We start from the raw sequence: 14,271 nt of genomic DNA, 5'->3' as shown, positions 1-14,271 counted from the left end.
CAAAGATGTTCATTTGAAATAGACAAAATAACATATTCAATCAGCAAAACTGTTAAAAATCAGACAAAGAAAACAAACTCCCATGGAGGAAATGTGTAAAGTCAAACCAGCCAACATCATGTTTGTTTAAGGTCACATTAACCAGACCTGCAGACAACCTTCCATCACCTTTATGCACAAGACATGTCTACCTCAGCTCCATTTTTCATGACTTGCGTGCAAAGGTTTGCAAGTGCTACTCTTCTTAGACATCACAAACAGTAATGAATATTTCATCACTCCACCCAAAGCCAAGCACGCACTCTAATCCAACACTAGAAATATGATGCATCTCCTTTCCCACAGGCTAATAATCCACTTCAACCCTGTGTACATAAAAATAATGCCATTAAAATGACTGCAAAAATTTGCTTTTACTATAAGACTAAAAAAAAGATTAAGAAAGAAAAAAATAAAAATAAAAAATAAAGAAAAAAAAATCTGCTGGTTTCTGTTAGTGGAACAGACAGTGAACATTTTCAGGTCCATTAAACTAAAGAAATAGAAATTGTGTTTTGAAAAAAAAAAACTTGAAACATGCAAACATTTTTCAGGAAAAATAATGAAAAAAAATATATTAAAAAAATGATGGTTTAATGTTGGATGTTTTCACTCTAAAATGTTAGACAAAAATCTAACAAGAAAGTAAAACAACTTTCTGTTTTTCAAACAAATATTTATTTTTGTAAAAGAAATTCAGGTATTGGACATTAGTGAAAATTATTATTATTAATTCAAAATTCATTACAGATTTTTTTCTTTTTTTAACTTGAATGCAATAATTAATTAAAGTTTATGATTTTTTTTTTTTAATTATATGCTCAGGAGTACACTTTATTTTGAAAGTTAATTTGTCAAAGAATATTAAAAAAATGTCAAAGACACATTAACCTTCAAACAGCCAGATCAAATGCTATTTCAATTCTTGAAGAAAAAAAAAAAAAAAAAGACCCTTCACTCCCTCTTATTTGTGCTTCCGTTCGCCGTTCTGGCTCTAATCCTGGCTGGAATGTCTCCGGTCGTGGAGTCCTGCGGCCCCGAGGAACAGAACAGCAGGTGAAACTGAACTCTCAGAGGACGTGTCCCGTCGCACAGCTACTCCAGCAGTCCTACCAGACGGTCTATCACACAAGAGTTCATGAGAGGAAAAAACTTTTTTAAAAGCCGGAGTGTGGTTCTGGGGGCCTCTTTTTTCAGTTTTTTGTTTGTTTGTTTTAGTATTAAACCAAGCCTATCAGTACTCCTGAATGTCTGTATTCATTAGTCCTTTCTAAACTGAGTGCTGACTCCTCATTATGGTCCAGTTTTACCATTTATTTATTTATTTATTTATTAGTAAGCTTGTTAGTTGTCTTGTTTTAATTTATGTTTTCTTGTAATTTTTGCTTTCTGTTGTCTCAAATTCAGGACATTTTAAACAAAAACATTCTTAAAACCCGTTGCTGCCACATTAACCTGACTGTGCGTAGCTGGTGCCCCATTTTTGCTGCTTTTGCTACCATGTCTTATCTCGCACACAAGTTATAAGGGTTGCGTGCTTCTGCAATAATTAAATGAGGGAAACAAGTGAAAAAAAACAGGGGTAATGAGAGTTTAGTCCGCTGTCAGTCATGTGTTGCAGCCACAACATTGAGCCTAATGCTGACAGTGGGCATGCTGGGTCACCTCGGCAGGACCCCAGGAGCAAAGGACAGGAACAGTAGTGACAGACCTGAAAAAGGGAAGCACAGAGCACAGTGGAGGAAACCAGCTGGTCTTTCAGGGATACTTGGCAGGATTAGGAGAAAAGAGGGGGGAGTGGAACAAAGGAAGATGGGAAAGAGATGTGCTAGCTTCTTAACGCTTACGCCGGTCGAGAAACCAAATCAAAACTAAAAAACTGATCCATCATCATCCATCATATACAAACCAAGGCAGTGATTGCATGTTCAAAAGGGTCGGTTAGCTGATGTTTTGCTTTCAGGAGCTCAACAGCGAGATTATGAACATTGGAAACTTTTGTATGCATGACTTTGTGGGAAAAGAAAAACACACAGTACTAAAGATGGAACCACAGGCCACGCTCATCACCTCTGTTTATCCACAGGACTTAGGCCACTTTGGGGACTCCCCTTAAGTCTCACTTATCTCATTAGACCCTTAAAACTGATTAATATGAATGGCAGCAGAGGCCAGCTCAAGGCATTCCTAAGAAAGGAGGGAAGGAGGCAAAAAGAGGAGAGGGATGAGGCAGGGAGGGGGGATTTTGGAGGAAGGGGTTTTTTGTGTCTCCGGACAATGAGCTGATGGCTTTTTAAGCCTCTCAGTGGCTCTGGGTTAATACCCCGGGCTGCAGTCATGGGATAGGCCGTGGTTCAAAGGCTGCTGCACTCCAAGGCTCTCTGCTCACTGATTTAGAGGAGGAAAATAAACAAGTAGAATAAATACCACATCTCCTGCAACTTGAACCTCACTAAAGAAATAATGAACTGCCCTTCCAAACCAAAGAGTGTGTGTGTATGTGTGTCACTGTGTGTTTGTGGGCTGCTATGTACTTTAGGGTGTCATATTTGGTTATGCGGGATAATGTTAGGCGTAAGCCGTCCAGTCAAAGCCGGGCTCAGATGAGAGGAGAGGGTGAAGATGGGATTTATCACACATTCAGCGGATCAATCACATTCCCTTCAGGGGGAAAAACACACACGCACACACAAACACACACACACTCAGTTTCACACAGGAATACCAAGCACAACACACAAACAAAGACTAACATGCACACACACACATAAAGCAACTTCACAAAACGGGAAAACTATCAGGCAGCTCTCAGAGGAGCCGGCTCGGAGAATTGGGTCAAGAATAGTGCTGTGCTCTGCTGTAGTAAAGGGTGTGAGTTTCTGCTGCTTCATTACAGTAGACAGAGGTCGGCTCAGTACAAGCACACACACACGGGCACATAGACATAGAAACAGTCATGGGAACACAGTTATAAACAAAAACACTTTGATATAATAACATCAAACCCGGATTTCATTGAAGGCGTTACAGTCAGATCTAAGTTATACATTTTTAAACACGATTTATCATCTGCTTGATTCAGACTTTTCTTAGATCTACGATCAGACAACTTTCTGCAGCCTCGAAAAAGGCTCTGAGCCAGGAGAGAAGATTTAAAAAAAGGAGAGCCTTTCATGCCAGAATAGTGATGGTTGAAGTTTAATTTGGCTGATTTGAAATTTTGACGCAAGACTTTTACAATTTACAGTACGCTAAATTGAAAAGTAAATGTAATTTCTCATTTAATCTTCAGTCTAAATCCCACTTAGCTCCCCAGGACCCTGAGCCTTCAAGCTGATGTAGCTTCAGACGAGCTGATTCTAAAGCTAATACAGAGAGATTTACCACAAACTGAGATATCCACCATTTTCATCAGAACCATGCACAATTATCCACTTCATTTATTTTGTGACTTTGGCTTGCATATTGAATCTACCTCTGAAGACAAAAGCAGCTCTTTGACATCAGACTGAACTGTCTCTGCAGAAGATAAAACCCATGTTGTTGAGAAACCCTCTATTAAGCTGCTGTAATAAACACGCCCTGCCACTCTGACTGTGATACGTGCATTAAAGGGGGAAAATGCACCTCCAAGGGCACATTGTGCAATGTGACACAGTAGAAAAGACCAAGATGCAACTTAGTACCACAACACCCACCCCCAAGTAAACACAGGCCTGTGTGTGGGACTTCAGTGTCAGGGGAAACAAAGCAGGGGTCTAAACCTGAGCTGCCTTAATCCTGTCTCTGTAGAAAATAGCCCTCGGTGTCACTAAAACCCGGACCACAAAGACGACACCTCCTCTGGGTGAAGACCCGGAGCCTGTCCCCTGGAGAACCACCACGAACCAGAGACAGACAGAGAGCCAGCGAGCCGCATGCATCTTTAAACCTTGGCAAGGACAGACAGGGGAGGGAGGGAGGGAGGCAGATGAGAGAGGATGGATAGGGCTAGTTGGAAATGAGGGAAACTGCCACCTCTTCTTCTCCACACACTGTGTCACCCCTCGTGTCTGGCGCTCGCATTATACTCCTCCTTCTGTCCGAGAGTGTACTACATCTTCAGCTGTGCACTCTCCCGTTCCCCCCTTGCCATCCATTCACACTATTCTCCCTCGCTCCTCTCCTTTGCCCTCCCTTCCCTTTTTTTTTCTCCCTGCATTTAAAGCGCATGCATTACTTTCAGCCCTGGCTATGTGGAGTGGACGGAGAAAGAGGGAGAGCAGAACAATGGCCGCCTTTCAGTTTCACAACCCAGCATTGGAGGTGGAAAGGAAAGGGGGGGGTCTTTGGCTGCTAGTATTTTCTCTACTGTCAATTCAAACAGGCTAATACCAGCTAGCTTATTATTGGCACGTCTCGCCTCAATGGTAGAGTGAACAAAGTGAAAGCAACATTGTAGGATTGTTTGTTTGTTTATCTTCATTTCTGTGGAAAATCGTTGCGGTGGTTGGAACTTTACAAAGAGGTGTTCATATTGAGAGAAGGCCAGAGAACCAATGAGACCTTTAACCTATTTTTTATAACTGTGCCAGACCAAACAAAGAAACTGCAAACAAAGACACACTATGCCAGCTATAAAAGGTAGGCACCATATGCAGGTGAGAAGGCGATAACACCATCTGTGGCCAAAACAAACACATTATTAACAGTCATTATTTCAGTATATAACAAATACATGCATATATGTTTGGAAATAAACCAAGAAGATTGTCTGAATGCCACAGGGAAAACAGAGCAGAGCGTCGTACAGTCCCTCTGTGTGTTTCTCAGTCTGTCTGTGAAGACGAATTACCTCATGAGTCATTTACAACTGGCTACAACCCGTCAATTAGGTCTTTATTCACAAGCTGGAGATGTGTTCTCTTCTGGGATCTATTCTCCACACTGCTGCCCAGCTAGAAAAACATCCATTCACTCCCCCGCAGCCCCCCAAGTTAAATAAGGAAAACGGCAGCGTAAAGGTCCGAAGCCAGCCTACCATGAAAGGAATTATCTGTGGAAAATGTGTCTGGCAAAAAAAAAAGTGAACAGTCGCAATCATCCCCGTCACATTTTCCAGATGAAAAGTGACCAGTGACAGGGAAAAGAAACAAAAACTGAAGCCAATCAGATGTTCTGGCCTTTGGATCCTGCTGTAGTTCCTGTAAATACAGTAAGAGTTTGACAGTAAATGACTGTAATGAGGTTAAAGTGACCAAAGCAGACACAGCGGGTTTAAATCAAGCAGCTGATGAAGCTTTTGTTTCAACTGTTTATTCAGAAATGCTTCAGGCGGAGAGCAGAGGGCTCAGGAGTGTATCAGACTGCTCTCAGTAGCGCCCCTTTCTGGTCAGGGGTGATAGATCAGACGAGTGTTACTACAGTAACAGCTGCTCGTAAGCCTCCATCTTACAGAAGAGAGCAGGGAAGCTGAATGAGGATATGGAAGCGCCATTTTCAGCCACGAATGAGGACTTACACCTAACAATAGCGAGATTCCTGGAACTGCAGCGAGGCTGTGCTCTGTCCAACGCTCCGTTTGTGGATCTAAAAACGAAACGTTAGCTTTTTTTGGGATGGAATCTGAATAAATCCCCCAACTAAATATTATTTTCTTTTTCTCTCTTCTGTTTTCATGTTCACTACAAATCTGCTCAGGTGTTTGCAGTAAAAATACAACTTTGGAAGGCCAGATCTGTTCCCACAGCTGCTCTGGTGCAGCACAAAGTAACTTGAGGGAAAATAAAGAACCAGTCAGAGGAAAAACTTTCCACAACTTTGAAACATTGAGTGAAACCGAGACAGTGAGAGCAGGGATATAGAGAAAATAGCCCTCTGAATAAACAAACTTTAACATTTCAAATAACACCAGCCAACGAGCAACACATAAAGGATATTCGTATTCTTATCGTTCTCATGGCAGAATCTGGTATCAAGCTTCGCACATGTGGGTGTTGCATAAGCTGTTTAATACTTTATTGTTTCCAAGCAGAGTTACAGAGTGTTCCCCTGAAAGCCACGGGTTGAATGAAGGCTAAAAGACAGATTGCTCGGCTGATAGCAGAGTTTCAGCACTCCGTCTGACCTTGGAGTGATTACTCTGAAAACAGAAACTTGGGCATTAAAATCTGGTTCCCCAGGCAAGAGAGGGAAACGTGCAAATGACACGAAGCTGCCATTCAATACGGTCCACTTCTGTCCGTCCAGTGACAGATCTGGTTTGCTCTCTAGAGGAACATTTGAATTGATTTATCTATCTCAAGACAGTGGTCATGTTGGACAATATTTATTTAATGCTCCCACTGGACAGAGTGAGGGATTTGAATATAATATCGCAGAGTACGGCTAAAAGATGTTTTGAAGCGGTAAGTTCAAAAATCTGCTTTTGTTTTAATTTGACTTTTCATTATCTTGTTTTTTTTTACTTTGATCTTACAGTTTTTTTTAATGTAAAAAAAAACATTTTTTACTTTAAAAACATGCATTTTTTATGTTTTCTCAAGATGTAACATTTTTAAAAACTAAAATTTTTACTTGATGTGAATTTTTACAAAAAGCTCAAACTAAAAAAATAATTAATGAGAATATCTTTATATATAAATATGTAAATTATCGTTATCCTTAATATTCAGTTGAAAAAAAATTACTCGACTGTTGGGAGTGTCTTCCCCTGTTGTAGCTGCTGTGCTTCAGAGCCATTAGCATATCCAAGACTCCAGCCTGAGCACCGTGCTTCCCCAACGACAGGGCCGCTTCTGTCCGCCGCAGAGCAAGTCCACAAGGGTCACGGCCAAGAGTCCTCCCCCTCTCCCACCGCGCGCTCAACAACAGCTGCTCTGCCAAGCACATTGACTAAGCATTGACTACTGCCTGCTGGGCTCATTTTCTAGTTAATAGAGAAAAAAAAATCTAATTTAAATGGAAAGTGCATTTACAGGTCTGCTGAGAAAACACAGAGTGCCATTTAAGCCTAATAGAAGTATTACATCGCACAACAGCATCATTACAGTTTGCTGGTTTTCCAGCAGGTCCTGTGTTTATTATTTCACTCTCTCTCTCTCTCTCCGTCTCCGTCTCTATCCTCTGCCTCACTCTCTTTGTGTCTCCTACACTCGCTGTCCCTGCAGCTCGGTGGCTGCTGGTGCCTGCCAATGCCACAGGCATAAAAGAATGACAGAGCGAGAGGTCATTAATGAGAACTAATCAGCCTTCAGACTCAGAGAGACGGAGGAAGAGAAGAAGAGCCAGAACAGTGGAGAGAGTAAAACACAGCGAGTGTTACTGAGTGAGTCAGAGTAAAAACGATAATGGGGACAGGAGACACTGACAGAGGGTCACAAAACTGCCCATTTTAGCAATCAAAGCCAGTATAAAGTTACTTTTCCTAATTACAGGTTCTCATTATTTAAATTGAAAACTAAAGGTGAATTTTATATACATACAAATTCTGCAGCTGTTGGAAACAGATGGATTCAGGTCTAACTTTCCACCTTCAAGCATATGTGTTTTTGAGGCAGACACCCTTATGTCTGCTTTTATGGCTCTTTAGGAGAGAAAACAACTCCTGTGCATGAACTCACGGCTCATTTAGTAAGTTTTAAGCAAGCACACTTGCAAATTCAAACAAAAAACACGTACAGACATGTCTGCGACAAAAAAAAGTCATCCTCAATATCAGTGACACATCTTCGAAGCCTCCTGCCACAGCACACTGTAAAAAATAAATGTGTAAAAATAACAACACAAGGCGCACTAGAAAAATGCTTCTATGGCTGTTTGTTGAGCTACAAATTATGCAGCAAAATACAAATCACCTTGAGCAATTTACATGACCACAACCGCATCAAACTGTTTATGTTAATAACACTCCACTTCAAGGAGAGTTCTAGTTAAGAGTTTGTCATTCGCAGGCTGGCAAACTTTCTGCTTCGTTATGCCTAGCCGTCAGTGTGTGACCTCTCCCTGAGCTCCTCTCCGAGTGCGCCTGACCTCTGCGCGTCTTTCCCCACCACCAACCGTGGTGGGACTCCCGAAATATCTAATTGTATTCATTCATTTTCTCGGCCCCGGCAGAGGAAGGAGAGACAGAGAAGGAGAGGGAGGAAGGGAGGGAGGGAGCGCTGAGAGGCAGCACGGGGGAAAGGCAAGGAGGGATACGGGGAGGAAGAAAGGGCAGCGGGGGAGAAAAGGAAGGAAAAGGCTGCCTCTTACAGCTGAGGCATCATTAGAGACACTCTGTCCCCTCATTAGAATAAATACTCACAAGCACAGACAGCAGGAGAAGAAGCACAAGGCCAAATCCACTGAGGGAAAGGTCCTTTTATTTTGAGATATTTGAAGCCCAATGAACTCTCTCAAGACAAATAAAACTTCCAGCCTTTTTAAATCTCTCAAAAATGTGTCTTTAAGTAACTTTTTAATGGGAAAAACCCAAACAAGAAAACTCTAAGAAAGTCTCAACTACAGAGAACTTAAAAAGTAGAGACTTGGAAATTAAAAAAAAAAAAAAAGAAATAAAAGGTGTTTTTCAGGAAGTAGGAAAGGTTCTAGTCTCACGCTGGACTTGTGATACACAACGGTGGACTGAGGCCGGCCAAAAAAAACAGCTTGGAAATCCCCTCAGCCCCTGCCCCAGTCACCAACTAAATAAACACCCCAGCAGACACAACAGTGGCACCGCTATCACAGATAACCACTCACTGAAGCAATAAGAAATACCCAAGTAATCTAACAATTGTTTATCATTAGGAGCACCACAGAAATCCTAACCTGTGAAAACATTTTTCTGACAAAACGTCCCTCTTGAGACACATCAGGTCCTTATCTGATGTCCCCATTCAACACGACTGGAAGTCTAAGCTGTAAAAGTGTCCACAACCGTCTGTTTTGTCTACCACTGGCTCAAACAACAGCGGAGAGGGCTCCTTGAGTTTCTGACTTGTTCTCTAATTTACTTTCAACACTGAATTTCCATATCTTCCCAACAATGGGTGTAAATCTGCCATATGTACTGAATTATGGGATATTTAATGTCTTTTGGTCACTTTTTGAGTTTAAAACTTAAACTGGACGGTTGTCTGCACCTTCCTCAAAAAGGGAACAGATGTTGCTTTTTTGTGAGGAAAACAGTTCTGGTTTGTTGCCAGTTGGAGTCTAGTTTCTGTTGTTGCGTTTGAGAGCGCTGAAGTGGGGAAGCACAATGAATTTGAGCGAAAGATTTTTTTGACACAATCAAACCGAAACTGCAGCTTTAAGTTTGATTGATCATCTACCTGAGGCAGACTAGAGGAGCTGCCGTGTCACACGGGGCAATAGTGAATTACAGCAAACGGCTCTATTCTTGTAGTGTTTAAACAAGCCCTCAGCGTATGTGCTCATATTCCAATAAAAAAGCATGTAAAGCAAGTCGAACTAGCTTAAAAAAACATGAAATTGTCCTTTAACTCAACCAGTGACATTATTTTGACGAGTTCCATTATTGGTTTTTATTTATTGGTATCATAAAGTGACTTTTTCTGAGTGTGCATAGGGCGTTCACACAGTAAATTCCTAGAGCACCGTACTTTCAGTGTGACTCCGGCGCCTCGAACAAAGACACACATACAAGGAGTACTCTTACAGTCCCTCACAAGCTTTTTACAGTGATACAGGCAGAAAGTGACTCAGTATTTATTAACTGAATCATCAGTAGGACCTGTTTGCTATCTCTCCGTCTCCTCTCTGCTGTTTTGCCACCTCTCCTGCTTCCAGCTTCAGCCGTGCGAGGGTGAGAGTCAAGCAAACTCTATTTGCAGAGAGTAGCACGGAGTGACTGCTGTTCGCAGCGTTACAGCATCTGTGAAAACCTGTTTCCTTTCCTCAGGCAAGTCAGAGCTTCAGAAACAGATGAGGCCCAGGAAACTATCTATTTCTCAGATATTACTCCAGACCCAGAGAGAGTAAAAGGCACAACATGCATGCAGCCAAGTGGATCACAGAGTTCTTGTTTTCTCTCCTCTCTGTTTCAGTTACAGTGTCAGATCTGAGATTAACAGTAGTTTTGCTTAAATTTCCTGCTTTCTTTCTCTTCACTGAAACTGAGAAAACTTGTCGGCACATCTGGAACGTATCAAGTTAACCAAGTGGCCGACAAGTCAGAACTTTCAGTTAAAAAAAAAAAAGAGCTGTCTAATAAAAGTGTGTCTATCAAGAGCGGAAATCTAGATTCAACTTGTGTTTGCCTCTGTTGAGGAAAGCGCTCCATAAATAAACAGCAGGGGTGAGCCGGTGCAGAGACATAGACCACAACAGTCATGGTCTACAGTATATCAGGGCCGAGAATCTACGCACCCTGCTAGACCGGCTCAGGCTTCAGGAGCAAGCTTACAGTCAGTCCTGGGTTTGCACTCCTGACCACTAATTGCTTCAAGCAATAAATCATGTTTTCCCAAACTTCAAACTGAGTATAAATAGTTGTGCAACAAATTCAACTTGTGCTATTAATGGATCTGTACACACTTCCGAGGGTAAGCTGAGCATTTTATTCAACAAATACTAAGTGCTGTTGGCAGCTGAATGAGAGATTTCTGTAAACTCCAGCAGCAGCATTTCGGCTTAATAAGGCCAGGACAAGGCTGTACAGTTTGACTCCATAAGGGGCTTTTAGTTTGAAAAGGCATCTCCACAAACACATAAACTAATTGCTCAGGTTGAGTCAAGGCTGACCGAGCAGAGAAGAGTTTGACTCGGGGACTGGAGCAACTCTGACAAACTTTTTTAACTTGCTGAAGTTTTCTCATGTGTCCGTTTGAGTTTACAGCACATAAAATCCACACTTTGTAACAGTCATGGATTTTAAGATGAAAACTCAAGCATTTAGTTTTGAACCTCTAACACACAACTTTAATTGATCAAAGTTATGTTATTTGCAGTATTTAAAAAAAAAAAGAAAGAAAGAAAAGAAAAGAATAAAAAGCTGAATATATAAATGCCTCCAGACTTGTTCATTAGAAAAGACACAAGTTTGGAAACATGCTAAAACTTGTAAAAAGTACTCTTAAGTTTCCTAAAGGGAAGTTGTAGTTTTTTTTTAATGGATGAAGAAGCTACACATTTTTACAAGACAGGAAGTTTTATAAAGTTTGGAAATAAAAAGTTTCTTGTTACTTCTCTGTACAGCTGTCCTCACACGAAGTGGAATAAAATCTTTTCACAGTGGGACGCTCCACTGCTGTTTATGTTCTAACGTCTATTTGCTTACTATTGGGCTCTACATAGTCGGTTAAACTATTCCCATTTGCATTTAAAGTTCAAAACAGCCTAAACAAAATTTAAATTCTCCAACTTTAAAATGTGAAAACTTGACCAAAATAAATTGAACTTTCCCTAACTTTTTCAGGGAACTTTTTTTTCACTCAACATGAAAGAAGGGCTATTAAAAAGGAAAATAAAAGCTAAGAAAAAGCTCATCAGCAACAAACACTAACAAACCCTGAGGTTAAATATAACCTGATTATTCCACAGTGGCTGAACACCTCGGTTTGCTTTTCCAACTAAAAAAGTCAATTAGTCATTTTCAGTAATTTGTCTGCTGGTGCTTTAATAGTATTCCTGACGCATTGCTTTATGTTTTAGGTGTGCTGACACTGCATGGTTAGAAATGTCATAATTGTGAGTGTACAGAATTCAATGGAGTGATAATTTGATATTAACTGTGACATTATCTCATTCTACTTGAATTTACTTGTTAGTTTAGATACCTTAAAGACAGAACCACATTGTCCTCTTTATACAGATTAGAGCCGCTTGGCCTCTGCGTAAACGTACAACAGAAGTTTTGGGAAACACGGCAGTATAACCACGCAGACGTATGTGCGTAAAAATGGCCGTAAATTGTAATCTTTGTGGATTTGAGATCATTTTTCTCTTTTTGTGGAATTAAAGCATGGATGTTACGGCCGTTAAAGAGACCTCCCTGAGATACAGAAACAACCCAGCAACCTCCAGCTTTTTGCAGCATTTCACATCTGTTCCCAGAGCTGAAAATACAAAATTTAACAGAGTTTTCTGATGTAGACAATATTGACAGCGAGTAGAGCGATGCAACAGCAGCCGCTGCCTGCTCTGTCCAGGCCTTATTACGCACGGTTTTAATCTCTGGTTTCCTCGGGGGACGCGCTGTTAATGAGCGGCCACGTATTGGAAATAACACAGTTTCCTCTAAACTCCGTCCACCGTCATCCCAGCTACGCCATGTACCTACACTGACTGGCATTCTGCCCTCACTGCGGAGGGAAAAAACACCGATGGACCCCGGGGTTCATGCAGCTGCGAGGACGAAACATCACCGACCCACCGCGGTAAAACCCTGTCCGCTGTCGGGCCACTTACTTTGTGTTGCTCTGGTTCCAGAAGACGGCGTAGCGGTCGGCCACCACTTTGGAACTGGGCTCCTGGCTTAATACACACATCAACATCACCAGGCAGATGAAGAGGACCATTTCCATTTGCAGCATCACTACAGCAAAAGTTCGGCACGTATTCCTCTTCAGTGTCAGTCAGTCAGGCGAGTTTTTCAGGGCGCTTCAACCGGGACAGGTGATGAGTCTCATTCACATGTGGCCGCGTGTTTCTGGCGCAGTTTGATAAAGAAATACAAATGCGCACAACATGGAGAAGGTGGTGTGATCATCCACGGAGACAGTGGGGATGACACTTGTTCGGGGTGCTGGAAAAAATGCAAGTTACAAAACCAACGCGTCACCGTGTGTTCTCGCTGATGGAGGTCGAGGGTCCAGATGAATCATGGGCTTTATTTCACGCAGGATGTTAGCTCTGACAAATCCGTGGTGGGCTGACAAAATATCTCTCCCACTAATGCACAAACAGTGAGCTCACAAGCAAAAATGCGCAGCACAACAGGCAGTGTCTTCAGTGGAGAGGTTATGTTCCCTTTAATGCAGGGAGCTCCTGGATGCAGCCTGTGTCAGGGCAAATGACAACTGCTCAACACTTCTTCTTACTCCAAACCCAAAGCGCACGAGGATTAGTCAGTCCAAGATGTGATGGAGGAAAGAGAGAGAGAGGCTCAATGTGTCCAATGACGGCGTGTGGCGCACGTCAGATGTCCATGTTCTCAAGGCAACTTTTTAAAGCCATGCAGTGAGGCAGTGGCTGATGAATCGTAATGTTTAGCTCGGTGTGGGTGTCTCCAGCATAAAAAAAGGCTGTTATCCTTCCTCGGTGATTTACCGGAGGTGTCACGGCCGAGGTGGGGAGGAGTCCTTCTCGATGTGGGAGAGAGGACGGACAGTGTTGTGTTTTCTCATGCGCTTCTCTCCGTGGAGACTCTTGTTTATGTCCGCATCCCAAACTGTCCTCCTCATATATAAGCCATTGTGGTGCGACGTGCAGGCATGAAAAAAAGCTCGCGCGCTCCCATGCGCATGCTTTGAAGTCTTCCTCTTTTCTTGTGTTTGGGGATTTTCAGACGCCGGGACACGCAAGAAGGTGAGAGCAAAGGCAGGCAAGCAGCTCCAGACGCCGACTGAGAGAGTGGGTTTGGTTACGGCGAAGCGGGGGATAGTCCCATTGGCTTGAAATTATTTGAATGGGCGTCACTCGAACAAAGCCAAGCCCCTCCCCCGCCTAAAACCGAGCTAATTCAATTACAGAGAGGTAGAGCTGGAAGGGGTCGGGGGAAGAGGTGCGCAGGACAGGGACCGCTTTTAGATGCATTACTGCCAGATCAGACCGATAAGTGTGCATGGCGCTATTTAATTACACGCAAACAGACGCAGGGGATGGAGTGGGGAATGGACTCAAGTTACTCTTATTCCACTCATTAATATTTTTTTATTCTCAAAGACGATAGGCATCTTTAATCACTCTGAAGCTTGATAAACTAAAGTTTCTAAACTTAAAATTCCAGAATAAATAGAAAATCTGGGTATGTTAAAATGTGGTTGTAATTTTCACTTATTCAGTTTGCATCTTGCCCCCGGTAATACTGATTCAAAAGGAGTTTTGTTCATATTTAAACTGACTGTGAGGAATCAAACTCCACAAAGGTCACATGTATCCCACAGGTTTAATAGGGCTCAGCAGTGGAGGGAGATGGAGCCTCACGGACTCCCTGTAATACTGTAGCGCAGAGCGCTGTCAGCCATGCGGGTCTCCGGGTGTATCTCTGATAGGGCAGCAGCAGCAGCCTGTTGCGGGGAGCTGACTGAA

At 42.3% G+C, this 14,271-nt stretch overlaps 1 protein-coding gene across 1 annotated transcript in view; it reads right to left on the bottom strand.

Moving 5' to 3' along the window:
• Positions 1-13,701, bottom strand: part of efna5b (ephrin-A5b) — a 107,077-nt gene extending 93,376 nt beyond the window's left edge. The window contains exon 1 of the mRNA XM_074670797.1: positions 12,430-13,701. Coding sequence (XP_074526898.1) covers positions 12,430-12,554 — 125 coding nt within the window. The 5' untranslated portion in view covers positions 12,555-13,701. The remainder of the gene's footprint in view (positions 1-12,429) is intronic.
• Between the last annotated feature and the right edge of the window lie 570 nt (positions 13,702-14,271).

The sequence above is a fragment of the Halichoeres trimaculatus genome, unplaced genomic scaffold (assembly GCF_033239565.1).
Source record: "Halichoeres trimaculatus isolate MK-OKI-2021-1 unplaced genomic scaffold, fHalTri1.1 fHalTri1_scaffold_5, whole genome shotgun sequence".
Taxonomy (NCBI): Eukaryota; Metazoa; Chordata; class Actinopteri; order Labriformes; family Labridae; genus Halichoeres; species Halichoeres trimaculatus.
This window is presented reverse-complemented; position numbering and strand designations above follow the sequence as displayed.